At 24.0% G+C, this 21,286-nt stretch overlaps 1 protein-coding gene across 1 annotated transcript; it reads left to right on the forward strand.

Moving 5' to 3' along the window:
• The first annotated feature begins 2,243 nt into the window (after window positions 1-2,243).
• Window positions 2,244-14,684, forward strand: LOC122513094 (major facilitator superfamily domain-containing protein 6). Its single transcript, XM_043629339.1, has 12 exons — window positions 2,244-2,865; window positions 3,479-3,786; window positions 3,911-4,011; window positions 5,446-5,958; window positions 6,074-6,195; window positions 6,299-6,524; window positions 7,928-8,065; window positions 8,422-8,691; window positions 8,768-9,026; window positions 10,312-10,605; window positions 11,669-11,796; window positions 14,013-14,684. Exons 1-12 carry the CDS (start codon window positions 2,462-2,464, stop codon window positions 14,130-14,132), a joined length of 2,883 nt encoding a protein of 960 aa, XP_043485274.1. The 5' UTR covers window positions 2,244-2,461; the 3' UTR covers window positions 14,133-14,684.
• The last annotated feature ends 6,602 nt before the right edge of the window (window positions 14,685-21,286 follow it).

The raw sequence follows: 21,286 nt of genomic DNA on the forward strand, positions 1-21,286 counted from the left end.
CATTCTCTTTTACTATTAGGAATATTTAGTTATTTCCTTTTTAATAAAGAATTGCATATTTTTCTTTACTATTTTTTGGGAATTCTTAATCTGATAACGAGGGGAGAGAATGTGAATATTTTTTCAAAACAGAAAATTTCGAGAAGAGAAAAAAAATTTTCTTGAAGTTTTTTTGATTTAAATTTTCAAATATTTTTATTTTAATTTTTCGCAAGAATTATGCTTATGAATAATAACATTCTTTGGGAGGAATTCAATTATTTTTTTGTAATTCTCCTTTTTTATCATAAAATGCTAAAAATAAAATAGTGAAAATTCGTGACTTTTGGAACAATTATGAATCAAAATTACAACGTTACATAAACTTATATATAATATATAATACACAATTTTCGAAAAATTTAAAATAAATTTTTATTTACATTTAATTTTTCATTGAAAATTTGAAAAGAATTATATAAAGTTTGGACAAACTGTAATTTTTATTATCTGTTAATAATGAAGGATCGATACGTACCGTACAATTTATTGAAGGGCTACATACAATAATTGGACGAACGCTCGGCTAGTCAGTATCATTCCAGTCAAACGTATGAAAATAGGAGTAAAATTAAAATTGCAAATTTTAATTTTTCAAAACTGCGATACCTTATAGAAAATAAGAAGGCGCATCTTTTTTTCTTTTGACATTTTTTTCTGAAACAAATATTTAAATAAATTAATAATGGCAAAAAACTGTCAAATTTTTATTTACAAATTTTATTGACTTTTAAAACATAAATTTTCTTATCTTCGACAATTATTAATGAATTGTTTTAAAATTTAACACACACACGCATTGAGGTCCATAGAAGACGACATTACATTGAACAAATTCTACAAAAAATTAAAAAATAAAATAAAAATCCTTCCAGGGTTACTTATCAGTTTAATATTGATTACTTGAAATGAATTAAATTATTTTCAGAGAGGCGCATGATTATTCCCCAAATGTCATTTGACCGAACTGTCATTTTACCGAATTGCATTTATTCGAACTGTTATTTTAACGAAATGTCACTTTTGCGAATCGTCATTTTTACGAATTGACACTTTTGCGAAAAGTCATTTTTGCGAAATACCATTTTTACGAATTGTTATTTATGCGAACTGACATTTTTCGAATTGTCATTTTTACGAAATGTCACTGTTACGAATTGTCATTTTTGCGAAAATTGCTATAGTAAATCTATATACGCATACAAGTTTACTATAGCAATTTTCGCGAAAATGACAATTCGCAATAGTGACATTTCTTAAAAAAACAATTCTCAAAAATGAGTTTTCGCAAAAGTGACAATTCGTAAAAACGTCGATTCGCAAAACTGACATTTCGTAAAAATGACAATTCGAAAAAATGACATTTCGGAACAATAACTATTCGTAAAAAAGACAATTCGAAAAAATGACTTTTCGCAAAAGTGACAATTCGTAAAAATAGCGATTTGCAAAAGTGACATTTCGTAAAAATGACAATTCGAAAAAATGTCATTTCTGAACAATAACGATTCGTAAGAATGACAATTAGTAAAAATGATATTTCGCAAAAATGGCAATTCGTAAATATGGCGATTCGCAAAAGTGAAATTTCGTTAAAATAACAGTTCGAATAAATGCAATTCGGTAAAATGACAGTTCGGTCAAATGACATTTGGGGAATAATCATGCGCCTCATTTTCAGAACATTGATTTTAAAATTGAAAACATTTAAAATAAAAAAATTATTAAAAAAGTTAAGAAAATCTGTTTGGCCTTTAAAAAAAGGTCAATTTAGATTTTAAAAACTTGAGGAATTTTTATTAAAAGAATAAAAAATTCCAAAAAAATAAGAAAAATACTTAAAATTTTCAAAATAAAAAATTTTAAATTGAAACTCTTTTCAATTTTCTATCTCTTTTTGAAAAATTGAAACAACCTATATAAACGACAAAATTCGAAGGGAAATGAAAATTTTCCCGATTCTATCGAAAAGATAGTCAGGATGACAAAGCATACCGCGTGAAAAAGAAAATCTCAAATACTATCAATTTCCTAAATTTTTATCTAACTTGAGTGTATATAAATATACGAGAGTTTTGTCTAATAATTGAGGCCGGCCCCACCGATACACGCCAAAAATTTGAAAAGAGGGGTTTGACAGAAAATAACGGGGGTGAAATAAGTGTTGCGCGAGCGCAGAATGTTGCCTATCGATTATAACGTTGAGGGAGAAACTGGTAACTCCAACACTTGGTCATCGATTCGGCGCATGATTTAGAAAAAAGAGAAGGAAAAAAAATAATTTTTCACAAAGTGTTCGCCGAGTAGTGAGTGTGTGTGTTTCATTATTTTGTGGCATTAGTTTTTTCAAAACTAAAAAAGAAAGAAGAAAAAAGAAGACAAGTGTCCGTGTTCCTTGTTCCCCTGCCGAAAAAAGGCCACAATGCAGAATTATGGCCACGAGGACTACAATTATGGGGCAGAAGGTGATCCAAATGCGGGAGTTGGTCGAAATCTTCCGACGGCACCGGGAGCAAGGCCCATGGTTGATCCACAGGCCCAAGGCGAAGTAGATCCAAATCTCTATCCCGAACCAAAGGAGGCAACACACAAAATTCGTGGCAAAAATGATGTTCTCGAATATCTTTTCGGCTCGGTCGATCAAGAAATGCTTATCGTCAAGACATTCTATTTCTTTTTCTATTCGGCTTTTGGATCATTATTCCCTCTAATGGGGGTCTACTTCAAGCAAATGGGAATGAACGCAGGTCAATGTGGATTGCTCGTTGGTCTCAGGCCGTTTATCGAATTTTTCAGCGCACCCTTCTGGGGATCCCTAGCTGACAGGTGAAAAAGAAACATTTACCTTTTTTTATATTTTTCTCTCCATCCTTTTTCCACCTCCATATTTCCTCTTTTCTTTCATTCACACAATTGCTAAAGAGAAATTAGGTCACTGACACTTTTCCTTTTGTCTCTCTCACACGGAAAAATTGCGTTCTATTCTATCCCTTAGATCTCACATCTGGAACGTCAAATTAACAGGAATTAATGTCTTTCATTCCCAATTTAGAGAAAAAGGTACAATGACACTAGAATTCAAACTAAAAATACTTTTAATATAAATTTTAAAAAAAGTTTTGTATGTTTTAAGTTTTCAAGAAGAGAAAACTTTCCAACTGTAAATTCTCAGACAGAATTGACATAGATTATTATCCACAAATAGTGAATATTTTATGACACAAGTTTTAACGAAAGTGGAAAGTTTCTATTCAAAAACAAATATCAATAAAATATTAAGTTTCCAACAATGAAACCAGTATATTAAGTATTATTTTTAGAAAAAAAATTTCTCGAAGAAAATTCAATTTTTCCTTTTTGTAAAACAAATAATTTTTTATACTTAGGATTTTAGTTTTATTTAATAATAACTGTTGGACCCACCTTTTTCTCGGAATAGGTATCAAAAGGGCAAATTGATGCTGCTTGCTTCACTGTCCTGTTGGATTATCTTCACATTGCCCTTGGGTTTCATTCAACCACCTGTGACAACTTGTATGATTCAAAAAAATAATTCATTTTTCCTGGAGACACCCGCAAATCTCAAGGGACCAAGAATCGTCAAGAGATCTATTGATAATAAATATTCAACGGCAACTGACTCGGATTATTTGGAAGTTGCGGCAAATGTCGTCTTTCAGAGGTTACGTCGCAATGTGGACGATTTCTTCGTTGTTAATCACACATTGCCGATTGCGGCTGTCACAGGTTTGTTCTTGTATTGACATTTCCCTTTGACAAAGTGAACTGACATTAACATTTCCACCCGAAAATTATTACAATTAATTATTACCTTTTGCTGAGATTCAATATTTACCACAATTTTCTTCAGATGCTACGAAGCAAAACGACACTCCACTCAGAATTGACATCGACGCGATTCTCCAAAAGAATAGACCTGCTGATGTCTTGGAATATAAACGCTTTCTGAAGGCAAGTATATTTGAAAATTTTTCCATAATAACACTAATAATTAAAATACCTACAAATTAGAAAACAAAAGAGACACTCGACAATCACTGATTTATTCGATTTATTCTTAAATAAAAATCAACTTCTTGATAAAAATATAACGGTCGCAAAAGTGGAAATAAAGGCGACTTTGCAAATAACTATTTTCACCTACAATAAGGCGGGAAACTCAAAATTCCATTTAATCAACCAATAGAAATTTATGTTTTCAAAATTATAAACATAACCTTGAAATCTCGAATTAAAATTCCGGATTTTCATGTCGCAGTCGCATTGTTAATATTATATATATTTTATTATTTTTATAATAATAAATAATCGACATAATCTGTCCTCACGTGAAGTTAGTGTTGTTTGTAAATAATAAAATATGTGGAGTAAGAAAATTTAACTCCAATTTCAAAAACTCAATAAAGAGGTACAGTTGCAATTTTTAAAAATAATTATAATTATTCCCTATGAACTATTTATTTTTTATTTAAATAATTGAATTCTGATAAGAATTGATTTAAAATTAAAAGTTTTGAATAATATTACTCAAAAATTCTAAAAAAAATTATTTAATTATGGAAGACTTGCAGTTTAAATTTTCATAAAAAATTTTTCCAATAGTTTTACATTGAAAGAATTTCGAAACTTTCAGCAAACAAAGAACAATTAGTATTTAAATATTTATTTTACAAAAATTAAGTATTGAAATTTGAAAGATTTAATTTTAAAAAAATTTTAAAGAATTTTATTTTTTTATCTTTAAATATGATCTACAAATATAATTTGATTTTTGAAAATACATTATTTTATGAATTTACAAAAATTATTCTATTTAAATTTAAAAATTTTAAAATTTTCTATTAAATTTTCTATTAAAATTTTTTTTCACAATTAAGTTGATTTAAAAGAGTGGATATTCAATGACTACCAAAAAAATTGCCATTAATTTCTAGCAAAACAGTAATGAGTTATTAATTTTTACTTTTCCAAAATTATAAAAAAATTTTATTCACGGTTGACGCGTTTTGACTCAATTTGAAATTTGGTAAATAATTAAATTTAAAAAAAATGTATAATAAATTTATTACCAGGATAGTTTTAGTGGTACTCTCAAGCCTCACTGGAAAGTTCAATTATTTAATCAAAAATATCTTGCATTGAAGTTGCTGTTAGAAATATCTTTTCCATTTTTATACGAGTTGTTCAAATAATTAAATTTAAAGAAAAACTGTTAGAAAAATTATATTTTTTAAAAAATGAAGAATTTTCATTAACTTTTAAAAAGCAAATCTTTTAAAGTAAGAATGGCAACAAAAATTTGACGCGCGTGTAGTTTTGCTAGTTAATATAATTAATATAATAAAAAGAAATAGAACAAGAAATAATTGTTTCTAATTCCAATAGAACGAGCCCCTGAATGATGGAAGACCACCGAAGAAAGCTTACAGTCGACCATTAAAAACACGAGTAAAAAATCCACCACAAAAAGTAATGGTAAAACGTAACATTGAGAATTTACACATCGCGAGAGATTTAGAGGCAAGTATTTTAGATTCTGAATCGAGGGAAATTCGTCAGAAAAAATTAAAGTACTCGAGAGTGGAGCAAAATAATGATGACGAAGATGATGAGGAAGAGGACGAGGAGGAAGAGGAACGTGAACAAGAAGAGGATGAAGCGGAAGATACTGATGAAATTGAAGCATTAGACGATGATTCCGATGAAGATGTAGAAATGGAGAATGTTGAGAAAAAGGAAAAGAAACTTTTAATCAGAAAACGTCGCAGTGCTAATATTTATCCTAAAGCCACAGCTGGTCAAAGTCCTCTATCTGTCAAATATGCCAGTAATTATAATTATGAAAAGGATAAAGATTTAGTTAAACCCTATTTCAGCTCCATTGTGTACAATTTGTCAGTGAGTATATTTACTTTTCTCCATATTAATAATAATATATTTTTTATTTTTTTATACTTTCTGTTTTTTTTTAATACTTTTTTTTCTTTTGTTTAATAAAAAAGCATTTTTTCAGGACATTCAAAAAACCTTCTTTCTTCTTCTACTATTGGTGATTGTTGGAGAATTTTTTGCTGCTCCTGCAATTACTTTAGCTGATTCAGCTGTCATTACACTTCTCGGAGAAGATGCAGACAGGTAAAGGAAAAATTTTTTTATTTCCCGTTTGGAAAGGAATTTAAATAATAAAATATGAAAATTATTGAAATAACTATAATAAATTTTTTATTTACATTTTCAGATACGGACATCAACGTATGTTTGGCAGTTTAGGTTGGGGTTTGGCTATGTTTTTTGTGGGAATTGCACTCGATCATAGTACTGCATTTCCTGATCATCCCTGCGGTCCGGATACGAGCGAAAAGAATTACACAATTTGCTTCGCAATTTTCAGTGTTTTAATGGGTGGTGCCTTAATTACTGCCACGCAAATTAATTTTAAATACGACTTTATTGCCTCTGAGCCGGTAATACATCGTTTTTTCTTACTACTATTCAAATTCAAATTTTTCCAAAAAAAAAAGAAAATAGGTCAATTATTTAAATTTTACAAATTTTGAAATTTTCAGTAAGAATTTCTTATTTTTTTTATAATAATTTGAAGAATGTAACGAAAGCATAATTTTGTCTTTTAAATTTGAAAAAAAATAATTTTCACTTTTTTATTTTTTGAAAAATTTCAAATTTCAGCCAAGAAAGATTCGTTCATCATTTGTTTATTTGTTTATTTATTCTTCTGAAATACAATAAATTCAAAATTTATTATTTCTTTAAAAAATTAATATTTGTTTTAATAAGATTCATCTGATTTATATTTCAAAACATAAAATTAGCGACTTTTTCGACTTTTCTTTCAAAAATGATTTTTTAATAATTTTTTAAATTTTATTTTCAAAATATACCTATAATTAAAAAGATTTTGAATAAATGAAATTTTGTAAAATTTAATTGAAAATAATTGATTTTTTCAAGTATTTTATTACAATTTTTGAAAATCAACTTTTGAACAATTTTATGATTGCAAATTTTGAAAATAATTAATTTCTCAAAAAATTTAATGAAAAATCTTCAAATGTAAATTTAAAAATGAAAATTATTGAGAATTTACATCTAAAAGTTATATTCGGTAAAATATAGTTTTGAGGAAAGCAATTCTTAGAATTTTTTCATTCTGATTTTTTAAAATTAAATTTTTTTAATTGCATATTTCCGATTAATTAATTAGCTTTTTAAAATTATTCAAAAATTATTTTAAACAATTCAATTATTTATTCAAAAAATTAATTCTTAGAACTAACTAAACTGCTAGCTAACTAACTGCTTTATCATAATTTTTTAAAATTCAATTATCTTTGAACAAAGTAAATTAAAATTTTTGAAAAGTTTCTTTTTTACACTTAATAACTTTTAAAAGGAAACATTGACAGTTAAAGTTACAATTATTATGAAAAATTAAATTTTTGTATTTAAATAATTGAATTCTCGAAAAACTTTCGGAAAATTATTAAAAATAATTTATTTAGAGTAGAAGTTTATATGTAAAGACTTCAGAAAATAATTGAATTTTGGAAGGTAATTAGTTGTAATTATTAGAAATGATTAAATTTCAGAAGATTTTACATTGAAATTTGTTTAATTTTATTTCCCGTGAAAAAACAAAAAAGTATTTAAATATTTATTTAACAAAATTATTCAAGTTTCAAAAGAGAAATATAAAATAAAATTTTTGTGACAGCACTGAATGAAATAAACGACATTTTCGACTTTTTTCGTATTTTTAATCGACTAAAGAATTAAGTTGTAAACAGTTTGGAAAAATGTTGGAAAATATTTTTTTACTCACAATATTTTTGTGCTCGCTTTTTTAAAGGAAGTTTCTAAACCACCTGCGGAATTAACCCGAGAGGAGGAACTACAAAATCAATTGTCGCAGCAATTGAATTTACCTGGTTTACAGGATTCATCGTCAAGTGCATTACCACCACAACCACCACCGGCAGAAAAAACCGTAAATACTTATAAATCTATATTTAAAAAACTATTAATTATTAATTTTAATAATTTCTAATAATTAAAATAGTGTAATTATTATATTATTTGAAAAATAATTATTTTGATAAAATTTATATTTATACATTTTCATTACAATTTTGAAATAAAATTAGTATTTTTTATATTAATTAGGTATTACGATTTTGGAAAAACAATTTACATTATTAATATTTATATATTTAATGGAAAATAATTTTTCCTAAGCAGAGATGAAATTAGAAGACGAATTTACGATTTGAATTTTATATCGAGGTTGAGTTTTTTGTGTTTGCTTTATTATTATTTTTTTTTTTTTATTTTTTCTTTTTTCAGAGTAAAATATTCGCCCAGACAACGAGGGAAATACCCGAATGGGTGACTGTGATAAAACAGTTCAAGGATATTAAATGCGCATCATTTCTTTTCGTTGCATGGTTCATGGGTTTTGGCATTGGACTTATTTTCACTTTTCTCTTTTGGCATCTTCAAGATTATGGAGGTTCACCTACACTTTTCGGCGTTGCTTCCGTCATTAATCATATCTCGGAAATTTTCGCTTATTTCTTCAGCTTCCGACTCATTCGGCAAATGGGCCATGTCAAGGTAACTTTATTGAATAATTTGAATAAATGTAAAATAAATAAATGATATTTTGAATATTTGAATGTACTTTTCGCAGGTGTTGTGCCTTGGTCTCGGAGGAAATGTGTTGCGTTTCCTTTATATTTCCGCCTTGAGAAATCCATGGTGGGTTTTGCCTTTCGAATTCATCCAGGGAATAACTCACGCTGCCGTTTGGGCCGCTTGCTGCAGTTACATCGCTCACAATACGCCGCCTCAATTACGTTCCAGTGCACAGGGTGTTTTGCAGGGACTTCACCACGGTCTTGGACGTGGTTGCGGAGCAATAATTGGCGGAATGCTAGTCGCTAGTTATGGTAATATTATTGCCATAATTATTATTATTCGTAAACATTTTCATTAATAATAATTATTTAATGTTAATAATATCCATTAGTATAATTACCGTTACGTTTCAATTATTCATAATTAATTAATTAATAATTATTATTAAACAACGCGCGTTAGTGAATGAAATGCGGTGTTCCGATTTTTTATTTTAAGGCAAATTACACTATATTTTATTTTTAAATAGGTATTAACTTACATTTTTAAATAATTTCAGATTCGAAATTTCAAAAAATTCACTTTTATTATTATTTAATTATTTTCTAAATTTTCTAAACTTTTCAATAAATTCCTTGAATTTGTTTTGATAACATTTTTTATAAATTATCAGTTAAATCTTTGCAAATAATTAATTTTTTTCAAAGAATTTTATAAAATTTTTAAAAATAATTGAATTCTTTCCAGAAATTTTATTAAAACTGTGTAATTGAATTTTACCATTTATGAAAGTAATTTAAGTCTTACGAAGAATTTTATTAAGGTTTTTGAAAATAATTTAATTCTTTCGAGAAATTTAATTAAAATTGTATTGAAAATAGTTGAAGAATCTCTTCGAAGAATTTATTTTTTAATTTTATTGAAAATAATTGATTTTTCGGAAAGAATTTTAGTAACATTTTCGAAAATAATTAAATTTTGATAAAGAAGTTTATTACTATTTTTGAAAATAATTGAATTCCAATAAAGAATGTTATTAAAGTTTTTGAAAATAATTAAATCCTGATAAAGAAGAATGATAAAGAATTTAATTATTATCAAAAAATTTTTTCAAATTCTTTATCAGAATTCAATTATTTTCAAAAATATAATTTATTATATTTTTGGAAATAATTGAATTCTGATAAAGAATTTGAGAAAAATTTTTTGATAATAATTAAATTCTGATAAAGAAGTTCATTACAATTTTTGAAAATAATTGAATTCTGATTAGGAAGTTTATTACAATTTTTGAAATAATTGAATTCTGATAAAGAATTTTATTAAAAAATTTTGAAAATAATAAATAATATTTAAATATTCAATTAGTTAAAAAGTACATTTAGAAAATGTTATGATATTTTTAAAAATAACAAATTTTGTAGTTTTCACAATAATAATAGTAGGTAATAAATTGAATACCGCAATTCAAGCATAAACTCTGCTATAGTATACTAATAATAATAAAATGAAGTAAAAGATTTGTAAATAATAATGTAAAATATTGAAATTATTACCTAATTATTATATTGAAATTGTGATGAAATTATTGTTCAGGTACAACAACGGTGTTTCGAGCTTACGGTTTCGTTTGTCTATTGGTGTTGGGTGGATTTATTTTCATCAATTTCTATCGTGTTGATACTGGATTTGTTTCCGATATACCAGCAACAGAAGATCCTCATCAGGTTGCCGAGGCAACTCACTTGGCACCGCACGGCGTGCCAAGTAATGCAATTCCCCGTGCTTTAAGTTCAAGTCGTCTTCATGAATTAGCTAATCAAGATCCCGGCTACGGTGCAACTTATCAAACTAGCGGCGGTAATTTGGGCGTACCGGGTAGCAATGGAGGTAAAAAAGCATTGTTATCTGAATTAGTTCAAAATAAATAATTGTTAGTCAAATTTTTACTAGGTATCATTTTGCTTCATCAATTAGTAAAACGTAACTAATTATTATAGTAAATAAATAACTAAAAAAATATTCAAATTTCACTACTTGAATTCGATACGAAAAATTCCAGTTATATTTTGACTAATAATTATTATTATTAACCATTTCATTAGGAAAATATTACTATTTGAATCAGTGACTGACTTTTTGCAATCAAACTACACTGAAAAAAATTTATTTGATTCAAATAACCAATTACTTGACTATTATCAATTAAATATTTAATTGAAACAAATAATATTTATTGGAGTCAATTAAATGGTATTTGCTTCAAAAACTGAAACTATTTAGAGAGTACAGAAAAACTTCATTGTATCAATCAAATTTTTTTTCAATATTACAATTTTATTCTATCAGGATATAATCAATATGACGGCGCAGACGGGACAAAATTATGCAAAAGCATTGATTTGTCCCAATTTTTCCTTAATTGATATTAAAATTCTATGTTAAATTATTATTGGAAAGTATAATTGTATTATTTTTTTTTTTTTTTTAATTTTTAGAAACAAAAATATGCACCAAAAATTATAAACGTTCAAACGAACGAAATATTTTTTTCAATATAAATATTTTCAAAAATTACTGACTGCGATAAAAATCAAAAATATATGAATTAAATTTGAAACTTTATAAATTACTTTATAATTCGTGACGCAAGATTTGAATTTGAAAATAAATCTCAATAATTTTGAATGTTCAAAATTTTTTGGGACAGAAATAATTACAGGAATGAAAAGTAATTATAATAATTTTGTAAGCGGAATAATTCCATTCTGTAAAATTATATTGCAAATTATTTATTAAATTAATTGAAAAGGTAGCAATTTTTCAGCTTAAATATATTATATTTTAATTTCAAGTAATTGTTATTTAGTACTAAATAAGTATTTTTTTAAATTCAGTATTTTGATTAATGTGATTATGGAAATACAAAATTTTTAATCTGCTTTCTTTGCAGGTTCTGTTAATCCCAATAATCCGTTCTTGAACGGCGGAGGTGGTGGGGGAGGAGGAGGCGGCGGCGGCGGCTACAATTACAGTATCTCAGGCAAAGGAGAAGATGAATTCATCCGTAGAAGCTTCCAGGTAATTTTTCAGAATAATTTACCATTTTTCTTTTTTTCTCCGCAAAAACGAGTTGAAAATCTATTTTTAATAGAATTTAAAACAAATTATTATAAACAGGGTTTATACTCGTTAGTTATTAACAAAAAAATAGTGAAAGTCATTAGCAAGTAACAAATAAAAACATCATCAACAACATGATAAAAACCATGACAACAAAAAGTTGTAAAAAAATGATTTTAAAAAAGTGATTTTATTAATATTTTATTTAAATAATAAAAAATACTTCTACATCAATTATTATTTTCTAGAATTTTGAAATAAAATTCTTCCCTAAATCAATTATTTTTAATAATTTTCAAATATTTCTCTGAGAATCCAATTATTAAAAATAAAGAAAGTTTACTTAAAATATGTATATAATTCGATTGTTTTGAATTCAATTTTTCGAAATTTCTATTATACGAAAGTATTTCAGTGAAAAATATTTTAAAAATTAACTAATTTCAAAAAATTTTCACAGAAGGAATTTTTTTTAATTTGAAACCTTTTGAAATTTAATTATTTCTAAAAAAAGTCTCCAGTAACTCTTCAATTATTTAAATTGAAAAAATTGCAATTCCTCGAGATTTTTTAAAAACTTGACATTGAAAATTCAAGGAAAATTTATGGTTTTCAATATTTTTAAAGGACACCAAGAACCAGCATTTTTATGGAAACTTGATTTTAAGAATTATTTTTTTTTTAAATTATGTATCATGAAAACATTCTAAGAATTAGTTTTTTAAAGAATATTTTAATATAAATTTATGAAGCTATTTTTTATTAATTTTCATTTGAAGATTTTTCATGAAAATTTTTCAGAATCTAATTATTTTTAATTATTTTTTAATTAAAATTCATTCGATTTTGTTAATAAATGTAATTACCTACTAATTTTATTATTAAATTTTAGTAAAATTATTGATAAAAAATTGAATTCTTTTAAAGAATTTCATTAGAATTTCGAAAATAATTAAATTTTTTTGAAGAATTTCTTAAAACATCAAATTATTGAAAATCTTAAATAGTCTATGAATTTTCTCTTCAAATTAAAAACAAATCCATAGATTTACATTTGCAATTTTTAGAAATAATCAATTATTTTATCATTTATTTTTGTATTTCAATAATTGAATTCTCGTACAACTTTTTGATAAGAATTGATAAGAAAAAGAATTTTAGTTAAAATTTTAGAAAATATTTCAAGAATTGCAGTTCTAATTCATAGAAATGATTAAGTTTCAAAAAGTTTTACATTTAAAGTGCATATATTTTTAAATTTTAATTCTATCTGGACAAATAAATAACAATAAGTATTCAATTAATATTTATTAAACAAAAATTCATGAAATTTAAAAATTTTGATTTAGAAATTCTGAAAAGATGGGTTTTAAAAAATCGTAATTAACACTTTTTGAAAATAGTTGAATTCACAAAAATAATTTTAAAAAACTGAAAAAATAGTAAATTTTTTCAAATTCAATTAAAAAATAAATTTTATATTTCAAAGAATTTTATTTTCTCACTTTAAAAACTTATTTTGAAATATTATTGTATTTTTTGAAGAATTTGTAACTTAAAATTGGAAAAATAATTAAATTTTACAATTTTTGTTTTACATTGAAATTCTTTGAAATTTAAATTAAAATAAATAACAATAGGTTTTAAAATATTTGTTTAATAAAAATGATTGAAGTTTGAATAAGTTAATATAGAAATTCTAAAAAAATTAGGTTTTTGAAAAATGGTAATTAAAATATTGAAGATAATAATAAATTGAATTCGCGAAAATAATTTTAAAAACTGAAACAATTAAAAGTTTTGTCGAATTTCATTGAAATAAATTTTATATTTGAAAGAATATAATTTTATTTTGTACTTTAAAAAGTTTTTTTGGTATATAATATAATGGTATTCTTGAAGAATTATATTTCGAAAAATAATAATTTTTAAAAAATAATAAATTTTCATTAAATAATAAATTTTTATTAAATTTCAAAAAGATAGTTTTTGTAACTAACAAGTGGCTTTAATATCTGACGCTCGCTTGCGCGCGTGTCGTTATGCTTGTTTCTTAAGATTATTTATTGAAATTAATAATTACTTTCTAGTTTAAAAATATAAATAAAATCGTTCAAATTTAAATTTCACGAAAATAGAAACTGATTCGATTCTTTTTTTTTTGCACTTCACAGATATACAGTGAAGTTGTAGGGACGGAATTCGAAATTTCCAAACCACCACCAGTAGAAACTCATCTTCACGCTCAACAACCATGTACCAATCCCTTCCATCAACACGACTACGACTGGTAACAACTTACATAGAGAAAAAAACCCCTTGTTTACAATTACGTGTAACAGGAAAAAAATGATCGCAAGATATAGAAGAATAGCGCGTGAACCGTAAGTGCTACAAAAAAAAAATGCTGAGTATGAATGTCAAACAGCACTTGCAAGTGTGTACATGTATAAACGAAGAAGAATATGAGGAAAAAATTATTTCACAATTTTATCATAATTCATGTTATACAGGGGTGAGTAAATAAGCTCAACTTATTCATCAATATTTCATCATTATTGAGTCACAGGCCACGAGTTTACAGATCGTAATTCATTAAATTTTAACTCGAAAAATTATTTTACAAACAATCTGCAATTTTTTCTCTTTGGAAAAAATTTTTTTTTTCATTTCCAAAGAGAAATAATTTTCTATTATTCTGTGGTGCTTATGCAAAAAATTACAACAACAATAAAATCGGTAACACCAACAATAACAACCAAGTTAAAAATAGAAAAAAACAGCAAATACATTAAAAAATGTATAATTATAAAGATGATGATAAGTAACAAACTACAGAATTGTATTTTTACAAAAAAAAGAATCAAGTTACAAATTTGAATTGATTGGATTCTGTAAAGTCGGCGTTATCGACTCGTGTTATTTAAATATCCTAGATAAATGAAAATTGAAATGAAAAATTAGTTTTTAAAATGATATTTCTTATTGGAAAACGAGAAAAATATAAAATAAGAGGAAAAAAAGTATTAGAGAGGAAAAAAGATTTTAAAAAAAGAAGCAAAGGGGAAAATAACGAATAAATTTTTATAGCCGCAGACTAATAAATTTTATTTATTGAAATATTTATAATATATATATTATATATACACATATTAATAATTATGCTTTAATGTTAATTACATATCAATTTTCTTTTTCCATTGATCATTGAAAAAAAAAACATTTTTGAAAAATGTTATTTTCAAATGGAATGAAAGGTAATAACGAAAATGTATAAATGAATTGAATATAAATTTAGAAAATAATAATTATAGTATATAAAGAAATGAAAAATAAAACAATGTAGAAATAATTTTAACTTTCACATTTTGAGACGGAAAATAATATAGTGAAGAGAATCTTTAGTTGCACATTAAAGTCTCTATTTATGGTGATCACATTTTTTATTGTCTGTACGTATTAATTTCATTGATATTAAATTCATTAAATTTAATTCTTTTAATTAAATTCATTAAATTAATGAAATAAAATAAAAAATTATATTAATTTCAAAGTTTTATTAGTTTTATATTTTTTGTAGTTTTTTCTTTTAGAATTGTATTATTATTTTATTACATATCGAATTTACGTACTTAATTGGTAATTACAATGCAATGTTAATTGTTAATTACAATAAAATATTTATTGGCAATTGCAATAAAATATTTATAGACAATTGTAATAAAATATTTAGAGGCAATTGCAATAAAATATTTGTTGTTAATTACAATAAAATATTAATTTGTAATTATAATATTAATTTGTAATTACATTAAAATATTGAATGCTAATTAAAATAAAATGTTAATTTGTAATTTCAATGAAATATTGATTGGTAATTAATAAATAAAATTGAAATTAGTTAATTAATAAAAAAGTAAATGTTGATTTCTCCGTATGTTTGCTTATTGAAATTTTGAATTTACTTTTTGAAATTCTCTCTAAGTATAAAAACTCACTAGTATTAAAGTAATTCTTCTAGGGACCTATTTTCTTGAATCTAGTCAGTGTTGCTAAAAAAAATCACTCTTCAAGCATATCCCATATAACAGCGATGTTGTATATAAATAGCAGTACTTATTAGTCTAAATACTCTCGTTCAAAGTCACTCTATTTTCATTATCATGAATTTTCAAAAATCTATTGTTGTGAATTCTTAAACTTTACTTGTAGATGAAAAAGAACGCATTTCCGAATGAGAAATAAATTATTTTTAGTATTTTAGTATTAAAATATTTGTTAAATTTGTTAAAAAAAACGTGAATTAACAAATTATTTATTTATATTCAAAATAATTTATTTATTCGTATAAGTATACAATTTTTTCGAGGAGAGTGGGAATTATTAAATTATTAGCGAATTACATTATAATAATTTCATAATTATATTTATTAGATAAGTATTAAAAAAAATGTTCAGTTAAAAAGTTACATTATAAATAATAAGAAATATTATTATTACAAAAAATGTAATAAATTAAAGAATCCAAATTTTTTTTCCTAAAAGATCTCAAGATCTTTTCCAGTTACATAAGGAAATAGAACCTCTGCCAACAAAAAATGATTTTATATCCAGTTATTAATTTGCAAAGATTTTATGTAAAAGTTTTGTAAAGTGAAGAATATTTAATTAGTAATATAATAGAAATAGATAACAAAGCCTGAATAATTATTTTTGAGAATAACAGAAAAATGTCTATTAGTTTGTTACGATTTTTTTTAAATTTTAATTTAATCTCTATTTCTCTTTCTGCCTAATATGAAAAACAATACAATATTATTATTGACATTATACGTATGAATGTATATGTATATAATGCACCTTCCAATTTTTAGGAGAAAAAAAAGAGCCTGATATTTATGATGAGTGTTAATTTTTTGATTGTCATAAAGAAATGAGTGTCGATTGTTTTTGGCGAAAAAAATTTTTTTCGTTTAAAAAAAAAAATATACTTATACAATTCGTAAAAAAAATATATACAATTCATAAAAGAAAATGAAACCTGAAATAATTGAATGAATGATAAAATTAAATTGCTTCTGTGTAAATATATGAATATTATCAATTTGGAAACAAAAATAAGGCTCTTGCTTTACAGATTGTTCGTTTTTCGCGTAGAAAATTCTATTATAATGTAGAGAGCAACGTTATTATTAAAAAAAAAAATTATATGCAAAAAAAAGAAAATAATTAAACTGCTCGCTGTTAGAATACCTACGATGTATTGATAATATTATGTATATTAGATTCATTTCTTTTTATATAAAAAAACAATGTTCCACGTGTTTGTGTGTATTATAAAGTAACGTTAATTCCAAAATGTAATAAGTGTCGCGTAAGATAATGCAAAGTGTAAACAGAAGTCTTTCAGGCACAAGGAAATTTTTTTTCAGTTAACAATTCAATTACTATTTGTGTATTTATTGATAATTTAATATTCTTGTTTTTTTATCAATTACTTTTTGCTTTTTGTTACAAAATTGCAAATCAATTTTTTACTTATTTTCGTTTTTTTATTTCAATTCATTTTCATTTTTTCTATTTTTATTGTTTATTTTTATTTATTTACTTTTATTTATTTGACAAATGTTTAAAAAAATTTTTTCGTCACAATTGCTGTTTTATTTTGCTGTTTGCTATTGCTATTTGCTGTTTTGTATAAAACAACAAAAAATACAAACAAAAATTCACTAAATTTTTTTTCATTGATAAAATTTTTATTTTCAGTTTTTATGTCAATTAACTAAAAAAAATTTTTTTCATTGTTGACAATTTCCTTCTTTTCATGGATAAATTTTTATTTCAATTAACGAAAAAAATTTTTTATCTAAACATATTTTCATTTTTTTTCTTAATTTTTTTAGTTTCTATGTGATTATTAAGAATTTTTTTGGCAAATTGAATTTTTGAATTTTATGAATTCAAATTTTAAGAGTGGAAAAATAAACCGGAAATAAATTGCAAAAATTTGAGAATCAAGAGGAATATTAATATTTACAATAAAATTTTCCCTGTGTTTGATAAGATATGAGAATGAAATAGAAAATATTAAAAAGAAAACCCCTCATCGAGGCACAAGAGAATTAAATAATTACACAAGAAATACTTAAGCCTATGTACTACAATTCAAAGATAAAAAAAATAAACGCTTAGGAAAAAAAATATAAACCGCCAACTCAGAGGGACTTAAAAATTTTCAATTTATTCCATTAAAATTTTAAACAAAATTTTTTCATTTTCCAATAAATTAAGAAGTAAAAAGTATAAAAAAAACCTGATTTGAAAATATTATACGCGGAAAATTCTAAAACCGAAGGTATACTAATATTTCAAATATAGAATTGAAAAAGAAAAATTCCAAGAAACTGTGATTTCAGAAATAATTTTTTTAGTCACTCTCTGATGTGAAAAAATGTAGAAAGAAACAAAGAAAAAAGTTTGAGAAAAAAAAAATCTGCATTCTAGCAGAAGAAAAAAAATTAATTCCCGAGAATAGAGAAAAAAAATTCAATTTTAATAGAATTCATTTTTATAGTTCGTACTACAAATAAATTGTGGTATGAATTATTTCATTGTAAAAGTTACAAAACGTTAAAAGAAAATCGAAAGAAAGAATAAGAGTTTTGGAAAAAAACGCACAGTGTTACGAAAAATTTCCAATTTAGACCACGCTGGGAAAAAAATTTATTGAGAAAAAGTTAAAAAATAAAATTAATTATCCAAAAAAAGGATATATTGATAATTTACAATATTTTCAAATTAATGATGTAAACTTTTTTCATCAAGAAAGAATTTAATGAATTAATAAATTTAATTGTCAATAAATAGACAAAAAAAAAAGAAATTCTGTTTTAATGATTTACAAAATGAATAATTTCACTAAAAATATGTGTAATTAATATAACAGAAAAATGTAAGTTAAAAAAAATGAAAACATAGAATCGAATTTAATTCAATAATAAGAATGAAAAAAAATTACAAAGAAAATTCTTCAAAAAATAAAATTCTAAACCATTACAAGAAGACAGAAAAAAGCAGTTCATTAAGTTTTTCTTTCAATGTAAAAGAAAAAGGAAAAATTACGAAAAATAATGTCGTTAATTAAAATATATTCTGTTAAGAAAAATTTCTTGTTGTTGTAACAATTCGTCAAATAAAACTGAGGTTACTATTAAAAAGAGAAATCTTTTTTTCTTCAAAGTGATATTCATGCACATTTTAATTTATTTCTACATTTCTATCATCAAATTTCAATTAAAAACATTTGTTTACCATTTTTATTTCTACCAAAAAAGTAATCATTTTTTCCCACAAGGAAAATAGTAATTATTTTTCAATATTTTTCACTATAATAATGAACCTCAGTTAAATATATAGTTTAACGAAAAACAACAAATAAAGACAAAAAATTACTGAACTTTTAAAAATGGAAAAAATTCGAATTCAAAAACAATTGTCTGTTACAATTATATGATAATTATTTTACTAATAATTGTAATAATTAGTTGTTAATTATTATAATTAGTTATTAACTACTATAATTTTATAAATAAAATTTTATAAATAAATATAAATTATTGTAATTAGTACTAATTACAGCAATATTTTCTTTTTCTTTCAAAAAAAAGAAGAAAATTTGTCGTTTATGCATAAATTTGAATTTTTTCCCCATTTTTAAAAGCAATAATTTTTTAATTTCATATACAAAGTAGAGAAAAGAGGGGCAAGGGTGAAGCATATTAAAATCGATACATATCAACGTAGATTTAAGAACTCTGTTAATTTCATTTGTACTTCACATGCGATGAATTTTCATAAATTAAAAAAATATATTAGTAATTCAAATTTTTTTCTAAAATGCAGATAAATTCTACTTTAAAATTTATTTGAAAAAATATATGTTCAATTTATTATTAAAAGCTAAAAATAATTCCCGTGGGAAGTGCAATAATATTTACTAGCAATTGTATTATTTATACATAATATAATTATATATAAAAAATCTATAATAAAATCATTGACAAATTGTTATCGCAGAAAAACTATATTATCAAACGAAAATAACACATGTACACGACAGAGGCAATATAAAATTTCAAGGAAACATAAAATTGTCATCAAGCATTTTGCTTTATTTTCCCAATTTTTTTTACCATCCTCATTCATCATCATCATTTCATAGATAATAATGTTATATTAAGTATACTCGCTATTCAAATATTTCTAAAATTGAGTCACCCAAATTAGAAAATAAAAAATTTGTAAAATATAGAAATATATATCTATAAATATATTTTTTTATTTAACATGGAATAAATATTTATATATTTATACAATTTTTTAAAACAAAAAAATAACAAAAATATATTTTTTTGTTGATTTTTAACAAAGTAAGTACCTAAAATAAAATTTCAAAAAATAATTAATAAATTATTTGAAATATTGCTGAAAATCTAGATTAATAGTTAAGAGATTAAAATTATTATGCATTATTAATGTTAATAATAATTTAACAATAAATTTAATGTCTTTTTTTTTGGGGGGGGGGGTTGCCACAAAAATTCGATAAAAATTTTGATTTACCCTGATTTTTCTGTTTTCTCTGATTTCCAGACAGAATTCTGACTTTTTCCCTTAAATGCTGCTTTTTACACTAACAAACTTAGGAATACATTTGACTGTGACTCTTTGTAAAATTTAATTTAATTATTTTTTTTAAATCTGTAATGAAATTCTTTAAAAAATTTAATTACTTTAAACTAAATTCTGAAATAAATTGATTTATTATTAATTTTTTTTTTTTTTTTTTATTGTTTATACTCCTGCCCTATTGGCCTTACGCACTTCGACAAGAGTCCCCGAGAAATACTTTTTTGGATTAAGCATAACCATTCTACATATGAAAATTCTATATATTAACCTAATTTTGCGTCTACAGCCGACTTTTATTAGGAGTACTCGCATTACGCCTGGACCACCCGTCAATGGGTTTTCTCGCCAGAGAAGAGGGAAACTGTAGAAAACCTCTCTGAGTACAACCGGTTTATCGACAGTCGAGTTCTAATGGTGTGTCAGAATTTTAAATTTCAATTATTTACCAGGTAATTATTAAATTAAAATTGCTTGAAAATTCGAATTTAAAAAAACTGTTTAATTAAATTCTATAACAAATTTAATTATTATGAATTTAATTAGTTAATTAAATACCTAATTTATAAAATTTCCATTAATTTGATAATTCTTAAATAATTTTTTTCAAAAAATTCAAAAATCTAAATATTAAATTAAAATTTCTCAGAAACCTAATTTTTTCAGAATTTAAAATTTCTATTATTTTAATAATTATTATTAAAACTCTTTGAAAATTACATTTTTTTAAATCTGTGTAAGGCAATTCTGTAATAAATTT

The sequence above is a fragment of the Leptopilina heterotoma genome, unplaced genomic scaffold (assembly GCF_015476425.1).
Source record: "Leptopilina heterotoma isolate Lh14 unplaced genomic scaffold, ASM1547642v1 Lhet_134, whole genome shotgun sequence".
In the NCBI taxonomy this organism is placed as follows: Eukaryota; Metazoa; Arthropoda; class Insecta; order Hymenoptera; family Figitidae; genus Leptopilina; species Leptopilina heterotoma.